The 24,258-nt window shown below is 49.0% G+C and overlaps 1 protein-coding gene across 1 annotated transcript in view; it reads right to left on the minus strand.

Annotated features, from left to right (window-relative positions):
• LOC147081524 (transmembrane protein 237-like) overlaps positions 1 to 24,159 on the minus strand; it is a 90,704-nt gene extending 66,545 nt beyond the window's left edge. The window contains exon 1 of the mRNA XM_085980782.1: positions 23,962 to 24,159. Coding sequence (XP_085836908.1) covers positions 23,962 to 23,982 — 21 coding nt within the window. The 5' untranslated portion in view covers positions 23,983 to 24,159. The remainder of the gene's footprint in view (positions 1 to 23,961) is intronic.
• Between the last annotated feature and the right edge of the window lie 99 nt (positions 24,160 to 24,258).

Genomic DNA, 24,258 nt, shown 5'->3' on the forward strand with positions numbered 1-24,258 from the left:
GGGCCGAGCAGCGTTGTCGGGAAGAGGAGAGAGGGTGGAGCACACAGGGTGCGGCCGGTGCTACGAAGCCAGGCAGCGTACAGACCCGAGAAGAGGGAGGAAAGTGTCCCATAGGGTCTGCTCTGACGACGGGAACAGTAATTAAAATAAAAGAAAAAGAAATTAGAAGCGCAGAAAGCCGCGAGGAGCTGCAGTTTGCCACGGGGACCGCGGAGAGCGGCGTTGGCAGCAGCACGGGGGGAAGCGCGCGAAGACCATAGGGCGTCGCCATCAGGGCATAAAAACGCCAGCAACAGCGCTGGCAGCAGCGGAAAAGGCAGAAAGCGCGGGAGGCGCCATCTTAATCCAGCGGGGAAGAAGGCAAAGAGCGGGAGGCGCCATTTTGTTCAATCGGGGAAGAAGGCAAAGCGCGGGAGGCACCATCTTAGATCTCCAAGATGCCGAAGACTGGCAATATCACTGCCTTCGATAATGCAATAGAAGACTGGACCACGTATGTGGAAAGAGTCGAAGTATATTGCAAGGCAAATGAAGTAGCCGATGAGAAAAAGGCATCGGTACTACTAAACTTAATGGGCGCAAGAACGTATGGCCTATTGCGGAACCTGATCACTCCAGTCAAACCGATGGAGAAGAGTTTTAACGAAATTGTTGATATCCTACAGGAACACCTAAATCCTACACCGCTGCTGATAACAGAAAGATTTAAATTCCACAAGAGAAATCAGCATAAAGATGAGAGCAATGCTGATTACCTTACGGAACTACGCAAGCTATCAAAGCACTGCCAGTTCGGAGCAGGACTGGCAGATACCCTACGGGACAAATTTGTCTGTGGACTCCTGAGTGAAGGAACCCAGAAGAGGTTACTCTCAGAGAAAGAGCTGACGCTAGATAAGGCTTTCAGCGTGGCAGTATCGTACTGTGGCGTTGCCACATTGGGGAAACACTGTGTATGTAGATAAACCTGTATAATCCCCTTTTAACTGCTGTATTCCCCTCCCCCCCGCAAGACAGTTGCAAGCTGAGAGGAATAAGGCACGTTCAGACTTGCCTGCTGCTGATAGAAGGAAAACCAATCATGTTCCAGCAGATGACCAATCCGTGAGTCATCACAGGTTCGCGGGCTTCACGAATTCAGTACTGTATTGTGAGAGTTGGAGTAAAGACCTATTTCTTGTAGCTCGCTGTGTTGCCTATTTCTTTACGCGGGAGACCGTAGTCCCCCACATTGGTGACCCCGAATGTCGGCAGCCGAAGCCCCCGACTCACGCAGCCCTACAGAGACCAGCAACGACCCGATGGCAACCAGCAGCAGCCTGATGTCGGCCGGCGCCGCGTCCTTGAAGCTCCCCACCTTCTGGGAACACCAAGCACCAGCTTGGTTCGCGCACTCGGAGGCCCAATTCACCCTTCGCAGGGTTCAAGACGATGAAGAAAGGTACCTCCACGTAGTCTCAGCACTAGCAAGCTCTACCGCCGCCGAAGTTCTCAACCTGCTGGGGAACCCACCACAGACCGGCAAGTACTCAACCATTAAGGGCCGCTTGCTGCAGGCTTACGGCCTGTCCAAGGAGGAGAGGGCCCGCAGGCTTCTCTCACTACCAGGCCTCGGCGATTCTACCCCGACCCAGTTGATGAGCCGGATGCTTGCGCTCCTGGGCTCTGAACCGCAGTGCTTTTTGTTTCGGGCCCTTTTCCTCAGCCTGCTTCCTCAGCAGGTACAGACTGCCCTCACGGGGTCCCCGATCACGGACTGCGTACAACTGGCAGCCGCCGCAGACAAAGTTTTCGCCGTCGCCCAACTCAGCTGTGCAGCTGTGAGGCTCCCCGACACCACCGAGCGCGCGCCGCCACGCCAGGCCGCAGAACTATGCTACTACCACGCGCGTTTCGGCCACAGGGCCCAACGCTTCAGAGCACCCTGCTCTTTCGATCAAACCAAGATGGCCGCCCGGCCCAACGCACCAGCCCCGCGCCGCCACCTAGGCCCGCTCGACCGCACCCCCGCCGCCACGATGGCCATCGGCACCGCAGGTAAACTGCTGTACATAACCGACTCTTTCAGGACGCAGATTCCTTTGCGACACCGGAGCCCAATGCAGTATAATTCCTGCCTCCCAGCTCGACATCCAGGCAGGCCGCAGCGGCCCACCCCTCGTGGCGGCAAATGGCGCAGCCATCGCTACTTTCGGAAAGCGACGGGCCGAGGTTTGTTTCAACGGCCAGCGATTTACGTGGGATTTCGTGACGGCCTCGGTGGCACGTCCTTTGCTGGGCGCCGATTTTATTTGCGCCCACGGACTCCTGGTCGACGTCCGCGACAGGCGCCTGATCGACGCAGCAACTTTCGCTTCACTGGCCTGCCAGCAGAGCAACAGCCCGGCCCTCGTCGGGTCCTGCTCCGCCCCGGCGCATGACGACTACGCCCGCCTACTCGCAGATTTCCCGAGGCTCACACAACTGACCTTCTCAGCCACGGCAGCCAAGCATGGGGTCGAGCATCACATCGCCACTACGGGACCACCAGTGTTCGCTCGAGCCAGACGCCTGGACCCAGCCAAGATGGCGGTGGCCAAGGAAGAATTCGCCACGATGGAAAAACTGGGCATCATCCGCCGCTCGAACAGCCCTTGGTCGTCCCCCCTCCACATTGTGCCCAAGCCGGGCGGTGGCTGGCGCCCCTACGGCGACTACAGACGGCTCAACGACGCCACCACGCCCGATAGATACCCCATTCCGCACATCCAAGACTTCTCGGCACACCTAGCAGGAAAGTCCGTCTTTTCCAAGGTCGACCTGATTCGCGGCTACCATCAGGTCCCCGTCCACCACGCAGACGTCCAGAAGACGGCGGTCATCACCCCCTTCGGACTGTTCGAGTTCCTGCGCATGCCCTCCGGGCTTAAGAACACCGCACAGGCCTTCCAACGGCTCATGGACTCCGTCCTACGGGACCTGAGCTTCCTGTTCGTCTATCTGGACGATATCCTCGTGGCCAGTACCAGCAAGGCCGAGCACATCGCGCATTTGCGCTCCCTGTTCCAGCGCCTCAGCCAACACGGGCTAATCGTCAACCCGGCCAAATGCCAGTTCGGAGCAGCCCAAATTGACTTTCTCGGCCACAGAATCTCGCCAAGGGGAGCCATTCCCTACCTTCCAAGGTGCAGGCGGTGGCGGACTTTCCCCAGCCCACCTCGGTTAAGGCGCTGCAGGAATTTTTGGGGATGGTCAATTTCTATCACCGGTTCGTGCCCAAGGCCGCCGCACTCATGCGCCCCCTCTACGAAGCCACCAGGGGCAAAACGGGCAAAGAGCAACTCACCTGGTCCAGCGAGATGGCGACAGCCTTCCACCAGACCAAAAGCGCCTCGGCCAACGTCACACTACTGGCCCACCCCATCCCGAGCGGCAAGACCGCCCTCACCACGGACGCCTCGGATTACGCCGTCGGCGCGGTCCAGCAACAGTGGGTCGAAGGCGCGTGGCAGCCACTGGCATTTTGCAGCCGACAGCTGCGCAAGAACGAGCAGGCCTACAGCACGTTCGACAGAGAGCTCCTGGCCCTGTTCCTGGCAATCCGGCACTTCCGTTTCCTTCTGGAAGGCCGGCCGTTCACCGCATTCGTGGACCACAAGCCGCTCACTTTCGCCATGGCCAAAGTAACCGAACCCTGGTCCTCGCGCCAACAGCGCCAACTCAACTTCATCTCGGAGTTCACCACGGACATCCGCCACGTCGCCGGAAAGGACAATTTGGTGGCCGACTGCCTCTCAAGACCCTCGCTCCACGCAGTGCACCTGGGCATCGACTACGCCAGCATGGCGAGAGACCAGGCTGCCGACACGGAGATCCAGGCCCTCAGGACGTCAACTACCAGCCTCACCCTGGCCGACATCCACTTCCACGCAGCCGGCACAACCCTCCTGTGCGATGTCTCAGTCCCCTCGCCTAGGCCGGTCGTTCCATCCGCCTGGCGCAAGCGAGTTTTCGACATCATCCACGGCCTTTCACATCCAGGGATGCGTGCGTCTCAGAAACTTATGTCCGCCAAGTTCGTCTGGCCTGGACTCCACAAGGATGTGAGAGACTGGACCAACACATGCGTGCCGTGTCAGCGCGCTAAGGTCCAGCAGCACACCAAGGCGCCATTGGAATGTTTCCCGGTGCCCGAGAGGCGTTTCGACCACGTCCACGTCGATCTGGTAGGCCCCTTGCCGCCGTCGCACGGTTTTACACACCTGCTCACGATCGTCGACCGCACCACCAGATGGCCCGAGGTGGTTCCCCTCGCCTCCACCATCACGACCGACGTCACGCGAGCATTCGTCTCGACATGGGTGGCCCGGTTCGGCGTGCCGACCAACATATCCTCGGACAGAGGCCCCCAGTTCACCTCCCACTTGTGGAATGCCATCATCGCCGGCCTCGGCACCAAGTTGCACAGGACAACAGCCTACCACCCGCAGGCCAACGGGCTCTGCGAGTGCTTTCATCGTTCTTTGAAAGCCTCCCTCCGCGCCAGCCTGGCAGACACCAGCTGGATCGACAAACTACCCTGGGTTCTCCTGGGATTGCGTACCGCGCCCAAAGAGGACTTCCGCGCCTCTGCGGCCGAGATGGTCTACGGCCAACCGCTCAGAGTACCAGGCGACTTCCTCCCCCTGACAACGGAGCCGTGGTCGGCCGCCAGACAGCTTTCCCTGCACCAGGACGCGGCCCAACAATTCCGTCCAGTGCCCACTTCGCAACACGGCCTGCAGCCGTCCTACGTGCCTCGAGACTTACAACATGCGGAGTTCGTCTTCGTGCGCCGGGATGCGCACAGAGGCCCGCTGCAGGCACCATACACCGGCCCCTTCCAAGTATTGGAGACGGGGGACAAAGATTTTCTTATCGATGCCGGCGGGAAGCCGGACCTTATTTCAGTAGACCGCCTCAAACCGGCGCACCTGGACCTCAGCTTCCCGTTTCGGCCGGCTCTTCCCCCACGGCGGGGCAGACCTCCCGCGTTGGCGGCGGCCCCACAAGAGGACCAAGACACGCCAGAACCTTACTTCCCGGCCGCCGCCCCACCTTCGCCGGCAGACCAGCCGACCTCCCAGACAGCCCTCCTCACGCGCCAGATGGCTACTACAGCCGCTACGGCCGCTTGGTCAAACCTCCGCAGAGACTGACTTTTACAGTTAACGAGGATTCTCGGGGGGGCGTATGTGGCATTGCCACATTGGGGAAACACTATGTAGATAAACCTGTATAATCCCCTTTTAACTGCTGTATTCCCCTCCCCCCGCAAGACAGTTGCAAGCTGAGAGGAATAAGGCACGTTCAGACTTGCCTGCTGCTGATAGAAGGAAAACCAATCAGGTTCCAGCAGGTGACCAGTCCGTGAGTCATCACAGGTTCGCGGGCTTCACGAATTCAGTATTGTATTGTGAGAGTTGGAGTAAAGACCTATTTCTTGTAGCTCGCTGTGTTGCCTATTTCTTTACGCGGGAGACCGTAGTCCCCCACAGTACGAAGCAACAGCAAGGGGAGCTGCGGAAATACAGCAAAAGCCACAGGAATACGGCACCCATGAAATGACACAGGGATTTGAAAAATGTTATCGCTGCGGCAGAACAACCCATGACTAGAACGACTGCTGGTCCAAGGACAAAACATGCAGGCAATGCGGAAAGATGGGACATATTGCACGAGTTTGCAGGTCCGGGAAGAAGACTAATGACAACAAAAAGACTACTAAGGAAAAGTACAGGAAAGTACAAAAGATGACGGACAGTAGTTCCGAAGACCAGAAGAGCGATAGTGAATCCGGGAACAAGAGACTAAGCTGTCTCAAACTACACAACGTAATCACAAAAGAGGATCACCGAACCATTTGGGTCACCCTCACGATAGCAGGGTCCCAAGTCAAAATGGAAGTGGATACAGGATCAGCCCTGACCGTCATGAATCGATGAGACTATGAGCGGCTATTCTCACACATACCCTTGAAAGACACATCCATTGGCTTAAAGACATATACGGGGCAGAAAGTATACCCCAGAGGGAAAATAAGGGTGCCTGTCGAATACAACGGCAAGGAAATACAGAAATTGTATCTGTACATACTGCAAGATGGTGGACCACCGTTATTGGGACGTGAATGGATCAGAAAGATAAGTTTAGACTGGCACTCCATTCAGGCACTGACTGTGGCTGGTAAAAAGGATGACGACGTCACACCTGGACGATTGTCAAAAAAATCTTGGCTAACGCTAAAGAGGTGTTTCAACAAGAACTGGGAACTCTTAAAGGCGTAACCGCCTCGATAAAAATAGAAGAGAATGCAATTCCCAAGTTTTTCAAAGCAAGACCGGTACCGTATGCAATTCGCCCAGCCATCGAGGCAGAGCTGGAGAATCTGGAGAACGCAGGCGTGTTAACTAAGGTAGACTGGAGCGAGTGGGCGACACCCATCATTCCTGTCATGAAGAAAACGTTAAACAATAAGTCTGAGGAGCCAAGGAAGGTTCGCATGTGGGGACTTCAAGGTGACTGTGAACCCAGTCCTTCACACAGTACAGTATCCTCTTCCGAGGATAGAAGATATTTTCGCCTCACTATCTGGAGGGAAACGTTTTACAAAAATTGACCTAGCGCAAGCATATTTGCAGATGGAGGTTGAAGAATCCTCTAGGAAATATCTCACAATAAACATTCACAAAGGTCTTTACCAGTATAATCGACTGGTATTCGGAGTTGCATCAGCTCCGGCTATATGGCAAAGAGCGATGGAACAAGTCCTGCAAGGGATTCCGGGGACTCAGTGTTACTTGGACGACATCCTAGTGACAGGTGAAAATGACAGTGAACACCTTGCCAACCTAGAGCAGGTGCTCACTAGACTAAGAGAGCATGGGCTACGAGCCAATCGCCCCAAGTGCGAGTTTTTTAAGAAACAAATATCGTATTGTGGCCACGTGATTGATGAAGAGGGTTACATAAGTCCCCTGACAAAATTGAAGCGGTAGTTAAGGCTCCAGCGCCTGAAAATGTGTCGCAACTGAGGTCATTCCTCGGATTGGTGAATTACTACAATAAGTTTTTGCCAAATTTGTCCACAATTCTGCACCCACTGGAGTAGCATGGAAATGGAGCGATGAATGTAAGCGGGCCTTTCAGAAGTGTAAAGGCCTGATCACCTCAAGAGAAGTATTGGCTCACTACAACCCATCACTACCGATAAGACTGGCGTGTGATGCGTCTCCCTACGGCGTTGGAGCGGTATTGTCACATAAATCCCTTGATGGTTCAGAGAGGCTGATAGCTTTTGCGTCACGCTCGTTAGCTGCAGCCGAGTGTAACTACGCCCAGATTAACAGAGAGAGGCCCTCAGCCTGGTGTGGGGGGTGAAGAAGTTCAATCACTACCTGCACGGACAGAAATTTACTCTACTAACTGATCATCAACCTCTTGTCTCCATTTTCAACCCTAAGAAGGGCGTCCCGATAATGACAGCACAACGGCTACAGAGGTGGTCCCTTTTCCTAGGGGCACACCAATATGACATCGAGTACAAAGGAACTAAACAGCATGGGAATGCTGATGGATTGTCGCGCCTACCGTTGCCGACAGTGGAAGAAGCACCTGCAGTGGATCCTGTAGAGATATTCCACTCGACCATAGTCGAATGTCTACCTGTGACGAATGCAAACATAGAAAAGGAAACACGAAATGACCCGACACTCTCCAGGGTCTATGATTTAACGGTGAAGGGATGGCCAGCACATGGCGAACCACTGTTGCCAGTATTCTCGCCGAGAAGAGAACAGCTGTCAGTGTGCCGAGGAACCTTGATGTGTGGATCCAGAGTAGTAATTCCACCCAAATTGAAGGATAGAGTGCTCAATGAGCTTCATGAGGGTCATCTGGGAGGGGTAAAAATGAAGAACTTAGCCAGAGCGTTTTGTGGTGGCCGGGAATCGATAGAGAAATCGAAGAGATGACCAAGAGCTGTACAGGATGCCAGAAGGTCCAAAACGCCCCACCACAAGCCCCTCTACATCCATGGGAGTGGCCCTCATCTCCATGGCAAAGGGTACACATTGATTTTGCTGGTCCATTTATGGACTCGATGTTTTTAATTGCAGTGGATGCACATTCAAAGTGGCCAGAAGTAATAAAAATGTCTTCAACCACCACAGAAAAAACTATCACAGTCTTACGAACCATATTCGCCAGAAATGGGCTGCCTGAACAGATTTGCTCCGACAATGGACCACAGTTTGTGTCTGAAGAGTTCCGGAGGGTCTTAAAGAACAATGGTGTTACGCATTACACAGCCGCCCCATATCATCCAGCCACCAATGGATTGGCTGAGAGGTTCGTTCAAACATTCAAGAAGGCTATCAAGGCAATGTGTAATGAAGACATACCCCTACAACACAAACCGGAATGCGACACATGCGGTTACCAACCAAACTCCAGCCATGATGTTCTTCAATCGAAGACTAAGATGCCACTTGGATTTGGTTAAGCCAAACATCAGAAGAGATGTGGAGAACAGGCAGTTTCAGAATATGAATGAAAGGCCAACCAGGAGTTTCAAGATAGGTCAACCAGTTTTGGCCCGGGACTACCGCACAGAGAAATGGCAGCCAGGAACGATCTGCACACGGCAAGGACCTCTAATGTATACTGTGGACGTTGGAGAGAGCATTGTAAGACGCCATGCTGACCAGATTCTAGAGTCACTGGAAAACGTCAAATCTACACCACGATCCGAGACACCTGGTGATGAAACCGAAGTACCAATTGCATCTACCTCAGAATCGGTGATATTGGAAGCAGACGAACCAAACAACGATGTTGATCCCGAATCAACTTTGCCAGAAGAACCTGATACCCCACAAAGAGGCGTTATCCGGACAGAATCAGGAAGCCTCCTCAAAGACTGAATTTATAATTGATTAACTTCAGCTAATGTATATAGCAACAACTGTAATTGTAAATATGTTATTTAATTATTAATCGAATGTTATGTACTGTTTAGCTAAAAGGGGAGGAATTGTAGTGTATGTACCTTGAAGAAGGAACTATATTCTGCAGCCCCTGTATACTGCAGTACCAGTAGTGACCACCCCTGTATATAAGCCTGTGTAGTAACTTTGTATAGTAGTTCCAGTTTTTTCTCCACTCAGTAAACACCTGTTATAACCAACTTCTGCAGTCCGTGTCTCAATTACACACGGACATTACAATAAGCCTCTTCCTTTGATCTAACAATAGCTTTAATTTCTCGTTAGCCACGGTTGGACCACTTTTCCTGTAGGGTTTTTGTGCCTTACAGGAATATATATTTGTTATAAATTATGTAAATTATGAGGAGAGAGTGGGTCGATTGGGCTTGTACTCGCTGGAGTTCAGAAGAATGAGAGGGGATCTCATTGAAACTTATAATATTCTGGCAGGACTGGACAGACTAGATGCAGGGAGGATGTTCCCGATGGTCGGGGAATCCAGAACCAGGGGTCACAGTGTAAGGATAGGGGGTAGGCCTTTTAGGACAGAAATGAGGAGGAATTTCTTCACCCAGAGAGTGGTGAACCTGTGGAATTCTCTACCACAGAAGGCAGTAGAGACCAATTCATTAAATATATTCAAGAAGGAGTTGGATATATTTCTTAAGGCTAAAGGGATCCAGGGGTATGGGGAGAAAGCAGGGACTGGGTACTGAACTTGGATGATCAGCCATGATCGCACTGAATGGCGGAGCAGGCTCGAGGGGCCGAATGGCCTACTCCTGCTCCTATCTTCTATGTTTCTATGTATTAATTCTTTAAATGAGGAGCCATTGCTTCTCTACCATCATATCTTTTAATGTAGTTTCTCAATCTACCTTAGCCAACTCGACCCTCATACCTACATAGTTTGCTTTGTTTAGATTTAAGACCCAAGTTTCGGATTTAACTAAATCACTTTCAAACTCAATATAAAATTCTATCATATTATGGTCACTCTTCCCGCAAGGCCACTTTACTACAAGGTTATTAATTAACCCTTTCTCGTTGCACAATACTAGATCTAAAATAGCCTGTTCCCTAGTTGGTTCCTCAACATACTGATCGAGAAAACTATCTTGCATACATTCCATGAATTTGTCCTCCACACTATTACTGCAAATTTGGTTTGCACAGTCTATACGTGGATTAAAGTCCCCCATGATTACTGTACTATCCTTTTTACATACGCCTCTAATTTCCTGATTTATACTCTGCCCTGCATTACAACTACTGTTTGGGGGCCTATAAACAACTCCCACCAATGTTTTCTGCCCCATGCTCTTTCTTAGCTCCATCCAAACTGATTCTACTTCTTGATTTTCAGACCTAAAATCTTTTCTCTCTACTGTCTTTATCCCATCCTTTATCAGGGCTACACCTCCTCGTTTTCCATTTTGCCTATCTCTTCTAAAAGTTAAGTATCCTGGAATATTTAGATCCCAACCTTGGCCATATTGCAACCATGTCTCCGTAATGGCTATTAGATCAAATCTATTAATTTCTATCTGTGCTATTAATTCATCTATTTTGTGGCGAATGCTTCATGCATTCAGATATAGTGCCTTTAGCTTTGACTTATTTTTATTTTTCCCTGATGTCACCTTAGCCACTGATGCCTTATTACTTTTGTTACTCTCTCTGTACCTTCCTGACCCACTCTGCTTATTTTTACCCAAAACTCTACTCTGCTCTAGAGCCTTGACATTTCTCTCGCTACTTTTAAATTTACTCTTTCCTGAATCCTCCCAGCCCCCCTTCATTAGTTTAAAGCCCTGTCTACTGCCCTAGTTATTCAGTTCGCCAGGACACTGGTCCCAACCCGGTTTAAGTGAAGCCCGTCCCAACGGAACAGCTCCCTCTTTCCCCAGTACTGGTGCCAGTGCCCCATGAACCTCTAATCTGTTTATCCCTATGCCAATTTGTGCGTAGCTCAGGTAACAATCCAGAGATTATTACCTTTGAGGTTCTGCTTTTAATTTAGATCCCAGCTCCTCAAACTCCCTCCACAGAACCTAATTCCTAGTTCTACCTATGTCGTTGGTTCCTATGTGGACCACGACAACTGGATCCTTCCCCTCCCACTACAAGTTCTCCTCCAGCCGCGAGGAGATGGCTTTAACTCCGGGATTTAGTGCATGGAAATCCCAAACTTGCAGTCAGTTTCAAAGGTCGGTACTGACGTAAGAAAACTACTAGGCACTTGGTCTGAGTATTAAACAAGGCTTTAATCAACTGTTTCACAACATGGAGGTCTAGTTGTCCTTCACTAGTTCCGGTTTACAAAATGTCCTGAGCAAGCTGGGCCCGTGCCCGAGTATTTATACTCTCCCTGGACAGCGCCACCAGCAGGCCGCCCAGTATTATTTCATAAGTCATTTCTACATGAATGGCAAGATTCATGTCATTCTTCCCGCCTGAAAGATTAGAAGTCCGGCAGCTTCTTTCTACCGAATTAGTCGGACTAAGAATAGACGCAGTCGTTTGGATCTCCGTCGGTGGCCGGAAGGCACGTCTCCTCAGACCATGTTTTGGTCCCTGGGTCGCTTAGTTCGTACCGGTGGACTGGCAGAGTTCGTGTCGCCTGGATCGATCTGAGGGGGACTGGGGAGATCGTGGCTCCAGGTGCGGGCCCCCACCGGCGCAGAGCTGGCTTCACCCTGCCCAGTAGTCAGTGACTGACCAGCGTCCTGGCTTCGGGTGGCCATCCCACGGGGAGCGCTCTGTTCCCCGGGTTGATCCGGCAGAATAGCTGGCAGATCCCTTGACATCCCGGGTAGGGCGTCATCCTCAGGGGAGAGCAGGGTATCGGTGTCATTAATACAGATCCCACCATCGATTGGGTCCGTGGAACCAGTTGGGCAGGGAGCCAGATCCCGAAGTGACACTGCGGATTCCCGGCCATCAGGGTACCACACGTATGCGTACGTGGGATTGACATCAGTCAGTTCCACTTCGTCGATGAGGGGATCACTCTTAGAGGATCAGACGAATCTTCGGAGCAGCACGGTGCCAGGATCTGCCAACCATGATGGTAGAGACGTCCCATGAGTGGAGCGACGCTGGAACCCGAAGAATCGTTCGTGAGGAGTAGCGTTGGTGGATGTAGAAAGAGACCTGATGGAATGCAACGCGTCAGGGAGCATAGTTTCCCACTGCTGGTCTGATGCACTGAGGTCACACAGCCTAAGACAAACAGCGTTCCAAATGATAGCATTGTATCTCTCAACCTGTCCGTTTGCAATAGGATGATACGGTGTCATTCTACTTGTGGCGATTCCCCGTTGGGAAAGATAACTTTTGAGTTCGCTTGACATAAAAGGAAGGACCCCGATCAGAGTGGATGAAATTGGCCGTACCACAAAGGGAAAAGACCTGATCGAGGCATTTGATCACTGTGGAAGTAAGCATATTGGGACAGGGGAAAGCAAAGGGAAAGCGCGAATATTCATCCACCATAGTAAGTAAGTAGGTGTTTTGCGTTGAGGAAGGCAGTGGCCCTTTAAAGTCAATGCTGAGTCGCTGCATAGACTGTGTAGCGTGTATGAGCGAGCCATCCGACGAACAGAAGAATTGCGGTTTTAATTCCGCGCAAATTCTACAAGTGGAGCATGTTCCTCAAGTCTTCCGTAGAAAATGGGAGATTTTTAGATCGCACAAAGTGCAACATACGGGTAACGCCAGGATGGTATAAGTCATTACGAAGATCCGCAAGAGTCGAAGTTGACATGGAAGAGCAGAATGCAAAGAGAATGTGGCCCCGGATACCGGGGCCACATTCTCTTTGCCGGATCGATAATGTATGGTGTAGTAAAAGGCGGCCAATTCCATCCTCCAGAGCTGTATTTTGTTATTCTTGATCTTAGTGCGATTCCGGTTATCCAGCATAAAGGCCACGGAGCGTGAAATGGCGACAAGCGAGAAAATGACTCCATTTACATACAGCTTCGATGATAGCCGTAGCCTCCTTCTCGACAGGAGGATAATGGAGCTCGCTACCCTGCAAAGTTCTGGACAGAAATGCAACGGGTCGACCACCTTGATTCAAGGTAGCCAAGATTGCTACCTCCGATGCATCGCACTCGACCACGAAAGGGAGATTTTCATCGATGGAACGAAACGTGGCTTTTCCCAGTTGTTGCTTGAGGAGGTCGAAAGCTGAAACAGTCGTTGCCTCCAACGGAAATGACTTCGCGTGAAGTAGGGGCTAGATCTTGTCGGAAAAGTGGGGTATCCACTTCGCATTATAGGCGAACATGTCGAGGGCCCAACGAAGAGAGCCGAGATTCGTAGGAGGAGGGAGCTCCTGAAGCGGATGTTGACTGATGGTACTGATTTCACATTTGGACAGAAGGTTAAGTTGCGACAATGGAGAACGTCAAGAAATTTCTGGAGGTTAGCATCATGCTCCTTCTGGTCTTGACCAGCAATGGCGATATTATCCAGATATGGAAAAGTGTCCGTTAAGTTCTCCTGTTTGACTAGGCTATCAATTGCCCATTGGAAGACGGCCACCCCATGGGTGACCCCAAATGGAAGGCGACAAAACTGGCAAAGCCGACCATTGGCCTCAAAGGCCGTATACTTTTTGTCAGAGTCCTTTAATGGTACTTGACGGTCTGCGCTCTTTAAATCAAAAGTTGAAAGTACCTGTACGATAGCAAAATACTGCGGATGCTGGAAATCCGAAATAACAACAGAAAATGCTGGAAAAACTCAGCAGGCCAGGCAACATCCGTGGAGAGAGAAATAGAGTCAACGTTTCGAGTCAAACTCTTTGTCAAGACTGGAAAGGCACAGGGAATGAAATAGATTGAAAGGCTAGGCTGGGAGAGAACAAAAGAGAAATGAAGAGATATTAAGAGGTATTCAAAATGAGATGAATGTAAGAAGTCACACAACACCAGGTTATAGTCCAACAGTTTTATTTGAAATCACAAGCTTTCGGAGCGCTGCTCCTTCGTCAGGTGAAGTGGAGAGATGCATAAAGACACAGCTTATATAGTCAGAGAATAATGCCAGAAGATTACAGATAATCTTTCTAACTGCCATTTGTCGCACCTCGGCAGAGAGATAATCACAGCGATCAAAGGTGTGAATGGTGTCCAAACAGGTTACTCAGGAAAACATTACATCAAAGAACAATGAGGTGGGGTCACAAGGGGTCAAATGTTGCAGATGCTGGGGTCTGTATGAAAAACAAAAAACAGACCGAAAAACATTTTTTTTGCTGGAAATCACAGCAGGTCCGGCCGCATCTGTGTAGAGAGAACAAGCCAACGACGACTCGAGTCTGGATGACTCTACGTCAGGTGGGGTACTAGTTCCTATTTACAAAATATCCTGAGCAAGCTGGGCCCGTGCCCGAGTATTTATACTTTCCCTGGACATCGCCACCAGCAGGTCGCCCAGTATTATTTCATAAGTCATTTCTACATGAATGGCAAGATTCATGTCAGGTATGACGGCGTACTCTGAGAATACACTGTCATACCGACCGCAAATTCAGGACCAATGTGTCGTTGCTATAACCTCCCCTTTTAAGTTTGGAAAAATAAATCAACAATATTAACACTGTGTAGGATGCCTTCTGCTGTTTACAGCGGTATCTGCAGCACCAGACTGAACCGATTACGGGGAAATAGAAACTTACTCCATTATCTGCAGCTTGTAAATCAAAAAAGTTATTCACACTCGAAACCTCAGTTTTCTGCACTGCCACGTGAAAGGTGAGTTACTCACAGTTTGTGGGTTCAGTTTCCATAATTCTGTGCAACCTTTCCAGATAAATTCTTTAAATATATAAAATAACAGCATTGGCAGCATGACTTGGAATTGACACTTTCGAATTGATTGTAAGATTTTTTACTTAAAACTTTTTTTTAACTTGCAGCAAGTCTCAATTTGTCTGAAGGAATTTTAGCGACTAATTCAAAATTAGTTCTGGGTTTGATTTCATTCCAGTGAGTTATAAAATGCTATTTTTGTTTATTGGTGCAATTGGGTGAAAGGTGTTGTCTGAATTCCGTGGGGTTACCGCCAGTCTCCCAGCATAACTCTGGCGCAAACGCAGTTATGTCAGGTCACTGCCATTTCTGAGAGTTTCCTCAGTAAAGAGCAAGGGAGTTTCTAGCCCAGTGGTGGGCAAAATACAGCCTGTAGGCCTGCTGGATGGGACAGAAATAGAACGTGAGCCGGAGCTCAAGCTGCATATTAGTCGGAGTCGAGTCATGGCTGCTCATCTCGATGACTCTTTTACCGAGTCATTTCCTCTGCGTCTTTCCTCTCCCGGTACCCAGAGTACAACGGCAGGGAAGTTCTCATCGCCATCTTAGATACGGGAGTGGATCCCGGAGCACAAGGACTCCAGGTTAATTGAGTTGGCCCGTTTCAAATTCACCCATTCAACACTTTGCTCTCATCAATGTACAGTCCCTTCAAATTTGTTGCGCGGTATCTCTTCCAGCGACAGGAGCTGGTGAGTGGCCTGCGCGAGTCCTCGCAATTAATGCGCAACCGTGCACCTTCGGGGGGAACATTGGTCTGCGGTCCTCAACAGCTCACAAAAACTTGTTAAACTGCCCTCCAGCCCAAATAATTGCCCACCCCTGGTTTAACATCTCATCTGAAAGACGGCACCTTCGACAGTGCAGCACTCCCTCAGTACTGCTCTGGTGTGTCAGCCCAGATTACACACTCCAGTCCTGGGGTGGGTGGTTTGAACCTTTGATCTTCTGACTCAGTGGGTGGATGCCATGGATACAAGCTGGCACTGTCGGGATCAGGAACCATGCCTGACTGACCTTTCCCACCTCCCCCATCCTCGGGGTACTGAGCCCAATAGCAGGCCCACTACCCTCACCCTCCATCCCGGGGTAGAGGCCAATAGCAGCCCCCTTACCCCATCCCAAGGTACTGAGGCCAATAGGACCCACCTTACCCCATCCCATGGTACTGAGGCCAATAGCAGCCCCCTTACCTCATCCCATGGTACCAAGGCCAATAGCAGCCCCCTTACCTCATCCCATGGTACTGAGGCCAATAGCAGCTCCCATAGCCCTCATCCCAAGATACTGAGGCCAATAGAAACTCCCTTATAAGAACATAAGAACATAAGAAATAGGAGCAGGAGTAGGCCAATCGGCCCCTCGAGCCTGCTCCGCCATTCAATAAGATCATGGCTGATCTGATCCTAACCGCCAATCCACTATCACAGAACCATCTCCTGAATCTAACAGAATTAGACACACGAAATAGGAGCAGGATCAGGCTACACGGCCCCTGGGCCCGCTCCGCTACCCACAGGGCCATGACCGATCCGAACCTAGACTCATGTCCAAATTCCTGCCCGCTCCCCATAACCCTTAATTCCCTTTACTTCTAGGAAACTGTCTGTGATGTATGTGCCTTTAAGAGCAATTATGGTGTATGTGCCTTTAAGAGCCCCAGGTGTGCGTAATGCCGGTAATTGCCACTTGGGTTATATAAGCCTGTGTATTGTGTATATCCTTTAGAAACCCCCCCCAGACTTGCTTAGTAAATACCTATGAACCAACTCCTGTCTTCAGTGTCTTTATCTACACACGGACACCACAGTGGCGACGAAGTGGAAACGGACTTACCTGCAATTCGGCAGCACCTCAAGGACATTGATTCCTCCAGCGTCCAGAAGACTCAAGGAAGTAAGAGAAACTGTGGTTTCACCAGCTGGCCAAGCTGGTGACAGGTACTGCGCTAATCCTTCCTGGGCGTCAGGCTGGAGCTCCAACGGCGGGCTCTACAGCTGAGACAGGCAGCGAAATCGGAGGCAAGCAATAACGGACTGGGAGGGTGCACTCGAGAGACGGCCAGCGCGGCAAACAGGTCAGCGTTTAGACCTCCGTCGGGAACGAGTCTCCAACAGTGAATAAACGGAAACCACAGTAAAACAGCGTTGTTATCGGTAGCAGCGGCGGGAAAGCGCCATATCGTTGCTACAGAGAAAAAAAAAGCGCGGGAAGCGCCATATCTTTTCTGAAATGCCTAAATCTGGTAATATTGAGGCTTTTGATGGCGAAATAGAAGATTGGACCACATACGTGGAAAGAGTAGAGGTTTATTGCACTGCAAATGGAATAACAGATGAAAAAAAAGCTTCAGTACTTCTGAACTTAATGGGCGCGAAGACATACGGGCTGTTACGAAATTTAATCACTCCAGCCAAACCAATGGACAAGACTTTTAAAGAAATTGTTGATACCCTGCAGGAGCATTTAAACCCAACACCGCTGCTGATAGCAGAACGATTCAAGTTCTTCAAGAGAAATCAACACAAGAATGAAAGTAACGCTGATTACCTAACCGAATTAAGAAAGCTATCAAAGTACTGCCAATTCGGAGCAGGATTATCGGATTATCTTCGAGACAAATTTGTTTGCGGTCTCTTAAGTGAAGGAACACAAAAAAGACTGCTTTCTGAAAAAGATTTAACATTGGACAAAGCTTTCAGTATGGCTGTATCATACGAAGCAGCAGCAAAAGGAGCTGCAGAGATACAACAAGAGACACAGGACTTCGGCACCCATAAAATGGCACAGGAGTTCGGAAGATGTTATCGCTGCGGCAGATCCACCCATAACCAGAGGGACTGCTGGTTCAAGGGCAAAGCATGCAGGCAATGTGGTAAGATTGGACACATTGCACGGGTATGCCAATCTGGACAAAATAAATCCACTGACAGAAAACAAAAAATCAATAAAGGTACAGGAAGGTACAAATGGTGACGGACAATAGTTCCGAAGACCAGAATAGCGATAGCGACTCCGGAAACAAGAGACTAAGCTGTCTCAAATTACATAATGTACTTGCCAAAGAGGATTACCAAACCATTTGGGTTACCCTCACAATAGCAGGGTCCCCAGTTAAAATGGAGCTAGATACAGGATCAGCTCTAACCGTAATAAATCGACGAGATTACGAGAGGCTATTTTCGCATATACCTCTAAAAGACACATCCATTATCTTAAAAACATATACGGGGCAGAAAGTCTACCCCAAAGGAAAAATAAGGGTGCCTGTGGTATACAACGGCAAAGAAATACAAAAGTTGTATTTATACATTCTACAAGATGGTGGTCCACCGTTGCTGGGACGTGAATGGATAAGGAAGATACGTTTAGACTGGCACTCAGTTCAGGCACTGACGGTGACCAGTAAGGAAAAAAACAATGATGACATCATACCTGAACGATTAAAAGACATCTTGGCCAACGCCAAAGAAGCGTTTCAAGAGAAACTAGGAACCTTGAAAGGCATCACCGCCTCAATAAAAGTGGAAGATACAGCAATTCCAACATTTTTTAAGGCAAGACCGGTGCCATACGCAATACGTCCGGCAGTCGAGGCAGAGCTGAAGAATTTTGAAAAGGCAGGCGTATTATCCAAAATAGATTGGAGCGAATGGGCAACACCCATCGTTCCAGTCATGAAAAAAACATTGAAAAATAACTCTGAGGAACAGAAAAAAATTCGCATCTGTGGGGACTTTAAGGTGACTGTAAACCCGGTCCTTCACACAGTACAGTATCCTCTTCCGAGGATAGAAGATATTTTCGCCTCACTATCCGGAGGGAAACGTTTCACAAAAATTGACTTGGCACAGGCATATCTACAGATGGAGGTTGAGGAGACCTCTAAAAAGTATCTCACAATAAACACACACAAAGGCCTGTACCAGTACAATCGACTGGTTTTTGGAATAGCATCAGCTCCAGCTATCTGGCAAAGAGCTATGGAGCAAGTCCTGCAAGGGATTCCGGGGACTCAATGCTACCTAGACGACATCCTTATAACAGGAGAAAACGACAACGAGCACCTTGCCAATTTGGAGCAGGTGCTCACTAGGCTGAAAGAACGAGGCCTACGAGCAAATCGCCCCAAGTGCGAATTTTTCCAAAATCAGATATCATATTGTGGCCACATAATTAATAAGGAAGGGTTGCATAAGTCACCTGAAAAAAAAATTGAAGCAGTTATAAAAGCCCCAGCACCTGAAAATGTTTCACAATTAAGGTCATTCCTGGGATTAATAAATTACTATCATAAATTTTTACCGAACTTATCAACTATTCTACACCCTCTTAATGATCTTCTACAGACAGGAGTGATTTGGAAATGGAACGAAGACTGTAAACGTGCCTTCCATAAATGTAAAGACTTAATCACATCCGAGAAAATTTTGGCTCATTACAACCCATCACTACCAATCAGACTGGCGTGCGATGCATCCCCTTACGGCATAGGAGCGGTATTGTCCCATAGATTCCCCGATGGCTCGGAACGGCCGATAGCTTTTGCGTCACGCTCATTGAACTCAGCTGAGCGTAACTATGCCCAGATAGACAGGGAAGCACTCAGCCTGGTATGGGGAGTGAAGAAATTCAACCATTACCTACACGGACAAAAATTTACCTTGCTGACTGACCATCAACCCCTCATCTCCATATTCAACCCTAAAAAAGGTGTCCCCATTATGACGGCACAAAGACTACAGAGGTGGTCCCTTTTTCTAGGGGCACGCCAATACAACATTGAATACAAAGGGTCAAAACAGCATGGGAATGCTGACGGTTTATCACGCCTACCGTTGTCAACGATAGAAGAGGCACCTACAGTAGACCCAGTAGAGATATTCCACTCTACCATAGTGGAATGTCTACCGGTGACAAATTCTGCCATTGAAAGGGAGACAAGAAATGACCCTACTCTCTCACGGGTCTACGATTTAACAGTGAAGGGATGGCCAGCACATGGCGAACCACTGTTGCCAGTATTCTCGCAAAGAAGAGAACAGCTGTCAGTGTGCCGAGGAACCTTGATGTGTGGATCCAGAGTGGTGATTCCACCCAAACTCCAGGATAAAGTGCTAAAGGAGCTTCACGAGGGGCATCTGGGTGGAGTGAAAATGAAGAACCTAGCCAGGGCGTTTGTATGGTGGCCAGGTATCGATGGAGACATCGAAGACATGACCAAGAGCTGCCTAGGATGCCAGAAGGTCCAAAATGCTCCGCCACAGGCCCCTCTACATCCATGGGAGTGGCCCTCATCTCCCTGGCAAAGGGTGCACATCGACTTTGCTGGTCCATTTATGGACTCAATGTTCTTAATCGCAGTTGATGCACACTCCAAGTGGCCGGAGGTAATAAAGATGTCCTCCACCACCACGGAAAAAACCATCACAGTATTAAGGACCATATTTGCCAGGAATGGGCTGCCGGAGCAGATATGTTCTGATAATGGACCGCAATTTGTGTCCGAAGAATTCAGAAAGTTCTTAAAGAACAATGGGGTAAAGCACTACACGTCCGCCCCATACCATCCCGCCACCAATGGATTGGCTGAAAGGTTTGTCCAGACCTTCAAGAAGGCCATCAAGGCCATGGGTAATGAAGACATAAAACTTCAGCACAAGGTGGATAACTTCTTATTTGCATATAGGAATGCAACGCATATGGTTACTAACCAAACTCCCGCCATGATGTTCTACAATAGAAACCTAAGATGCCGGCTGGATTTGGTCAAGCCCAACATCCGAAGGGACGTGGAGAGCCGGCAGTTTCAGGGCATGAATGAAAGGCCGACTAGGGCCTTCCAGATAGGCCAACCGGTTTTGGCCCGGGACTACCATACCGAGAAATGGCAGCCTGGAACTATCTGCACACGATTAGGACCACTGATGTATACCGTGGACATCGGAGACAGCATAATAAGGCGCCATGCTGACCAAATCATCAAGTCATCCGAAAAGGGACAACCTACACCACCACTCTATACATCTAACGATGAAGTAGAGATACCAATATCTACCTCCGATCCGGTGATACTGGAGCCCGATGAACCCGACACTGGCCTTCAAGCCGAATCAGCCTTGCCAGAAGAACCTACTACACCACCAGAAACTACTACACCCCCGAGGCGTTATCCGGACCGAGTCAGGAAGCCTCCTGAGAGACTAACGTATAATTAATTAATACAGCAATGTATATTTTGCATATAACATGTAATTAATAATTACTTAAAATATGATGTACTAGTTAGCTAGAAGGGGAGGAATATGTGGTGTATGCGCCTTTAAGAGCAATTATGGTGTATGTGCCTTTAAGAGCCCCAGGTGTGCGTAATGCCGGTAATTGCCACTTGGGCTATATAAGCCCGTGTATTGTGTATATCCTTTAGAAACCCCCCCCCAGACTTGCTTAGTAAATACCTATGAACCAACTCCTGTCTTCAGTGTCTTTATCTACACACGGACACTACACTGTCTATTTCTGTTTTAAATTTATGTAATGATGTAGCTTCTACAGCTTTTTGGGGCAGCATATTCCATGGACCTACCACCCTCTGAGTGAAGTAGTTCCTCCTCATCTCAGTTTTGAAAGAGCAGCCCCTTATTCTAAGACTATGCCCCCTAGTTCTAGTTTCACCCATCATCGGGAACATCTTCCCCGCATCCACCCGATCCAACCCCTTCACAATCTTATATGTTTCAATAAGATCGCCTCTCATTCTTCTGAACTCCAATGAGTAGAGTCCCAATCTACTCAACCTCTCCTCATATGTCCATCCCCTCATCCCCGGGATTAACCGAGTGAACCTTCTTTGTACTGACTCGAGAGCAAGTATGTCCTTTCTTAAGTATGGACACCAAAACTGTACGCAGTATTCCAGGTGCGGTCTCACCAATACCTTGTACAACTGAAGCAATACCTCCCTATTTTTATATTCTATCCCCCTAGCAATGAAAGCCAACATTCCATTGGCCTTCTTAATCACTTGCTGCACCTGCATACTAACCTTTTGAGTTTCGTGCACCAGGACACCCAGATCCCTTTGTACTTCAGTACTTTCCAGTTTCTTGCCATTAAGATAATAACTTGCTCTACGATTTTTCCTGCCAAAGTGCATAACCTCACACTTTCCAGTATTGTATTCCATCTGCCAAATCTCTGCCCACTTACTTAGCCTGTCTATGTCCCCTTGCAGGTTTTTTATGTCCTCCTCACTCACTACTTTCCCTCCCATCTTAGTATCATCTGCAAACTTTGATATGTTACACTCGGTCCCCTCCTCCAAATCGTTAATATAGATTGTAAAGAGTTGGGGACCCAGCACTGACCCCTGCGGAACACCACTAGTTACTGATTGCCAGTCTGAGAATGAACCATTTATCCCAACTCTCTGCCTTCTGTTAGATAGCCAATCCTCTATCCATGCCAGAATATTACCCCCAATCCCGTGATTTTTTATCTTGAGCAATAATCTTGTGTGGCACCTTGTCAAATGCCTTTTGGAAGTCTAAATACACTACGTCCACTGGTTCCCCTTTATCCACCCTATACGTTACTTCCTCAAAGAACTCCAGCAAATTTGTCAAACATGACTTCCCCTTCATAAAACCATGCTGACTTTGTCCTATTAAATTATGATTATCCAAATGTCCTGTTACTGTCTCCTTAATAATGGACTCCAAAATTTTACCTACCACAGATGTTAGGCTAACCGGTCTATAGTTTCCAGCCTTCTGTCTACTGCCCTTTTTAAATAAGGGTGTTACATTAGCAGTTTTCCAGTCTGCCGGGACCTTTGCCACATCCAGGGAGTTTTGGAAAATTATTACCAATGCATCCACAATCCCTACCGCCACTTCCCTCTAGACCCTAGGATGTAAGCCATCAGGTCCAGGTGATTTATCCGCCTTGAGTCCCATTATTTTACCGAGTACCACTTCCTTAGTGATTTTGATCGTGTTTAGCTCCTCCCCCCTTTTAGCCCCCTGTTTGTCCAGTGTTGGGATATTCTTAGTGTCTTCTACTGTAAAGACTGATGTAAAATATTCAGTGTTTTTGCCATCTCCATATTTCCCACCATTAATTTCCCGGTCTCATCCTCTAAGGGACCAACATTTACTTTAGCCACCCTTTTTCTTTTTATATAACTATAAAAACTCTTACTATCTGTTTTTATATTTTTTGCTAATTTACTTTCATAATCTATCTTCCCTTTCTTAATCAATCTTTTTGTTATTTTTTGCTGTCTTTTAAAGTTTTCCCAATCCTCTATCCTCCCACTAGATTTGGCTACCTTATATGCCCTTGTTTTTAGTCGAATACTATCCTTAATTTCTTTACTTAGCCACGGATGGCTGTCTTTTCTTTTACACCCTTTTCTTCTCAGTGGAATATATTTTTTTTGGAAGTTGTAAAATAACTCCTTAAATGTACACCACTGATCATGTATCGTCTTACCCTTTAATCTATTTTCCCAATCCACTCTACTCAATTCCGCTCTCATACCTTCATAGTCTCCTTTATTCAAGCTTAGCACGCTTGTTTGAAATCCAACCTTCTCACCCTCTAATTGAATATGGAATTCAACCATGTTATGGTCACTCATTCCAAGGGGATCCTTTACTAGGAAATTTTTAATTAATCCCGTCTCGTTACACAGGACCAGATCTAAGGTTGCTTGCCCCCTGGTCGGTTCAGTTACATACTGCTCAAGAAACCCATCCCTAATACACTCAATTAACTCATCCTCAAGGCTGCCCTGCCCTATCCCAAGGTACTGAAGCCAATAGCAGCCCCCTAACCCCCATCCCAAGGTACTGAAGCAAATAGCAGCCCCTTTACCCCATTCCATGGTACTGAGGCCAATAGCAGCCCAATTACCCCATTCCAAGGTACTGAGGCCAATAACAGCCCCCTTACCCCATCCCAAGGTACTGAGGCCAATAGCAGCCCCCTAACCCCCATCGCAAGGTACTGAGGCCAATAGGAACCCCTTACCCGCACCCCTGGCCAGGGCATTACGAGTAAAACCGCTTCCCCTCCCCAACCCGCCTCCAGGACCGAGAGCAACCCCCACTAACCCGGGCACTCACCTCCGTCTCCCCGTTCTCCATTTCGCTTTCCCGTTGCTGTGGCAGCCCAGACCTTCGAGGTCATCGCCTTCCGCCGTCTACTTCCGGGCCACGGCACCACGCGTCAATCATCAGGGGTGGGCAGTGCCGGGGCCACTGATTGGTGCTCGGTTGCAGCCGTAGCACGGAGGGGGCGGGGCCAGGACTGTGATTGACAGCTGTGCTGGGAACAGCGGCAACGTCCTGTTTCCACGGCCCGTCAGTGACACTAACATTATAACAAATGCTACAACCAAATATACTGTCATAATAATTGGA

The sequence above is a fragment of the Somniosus microcephalus genome, unplaced genomic scaffold, assembly GCF_052327205.1.
Source record: "Somniosus microcephalus isolate GS21.2 unplaced genomic scaffold, FLI_Smic_1.0 scaffold539, whole genome shotgun sequence".
In the NCBI taxonomy this organism is placed as follows: Eukaryota; Metazoa; Chordata; class Chondrichthyes; order Squaliformes; family Somniosidae; genus Somniosus; species Somniosus microcephalus.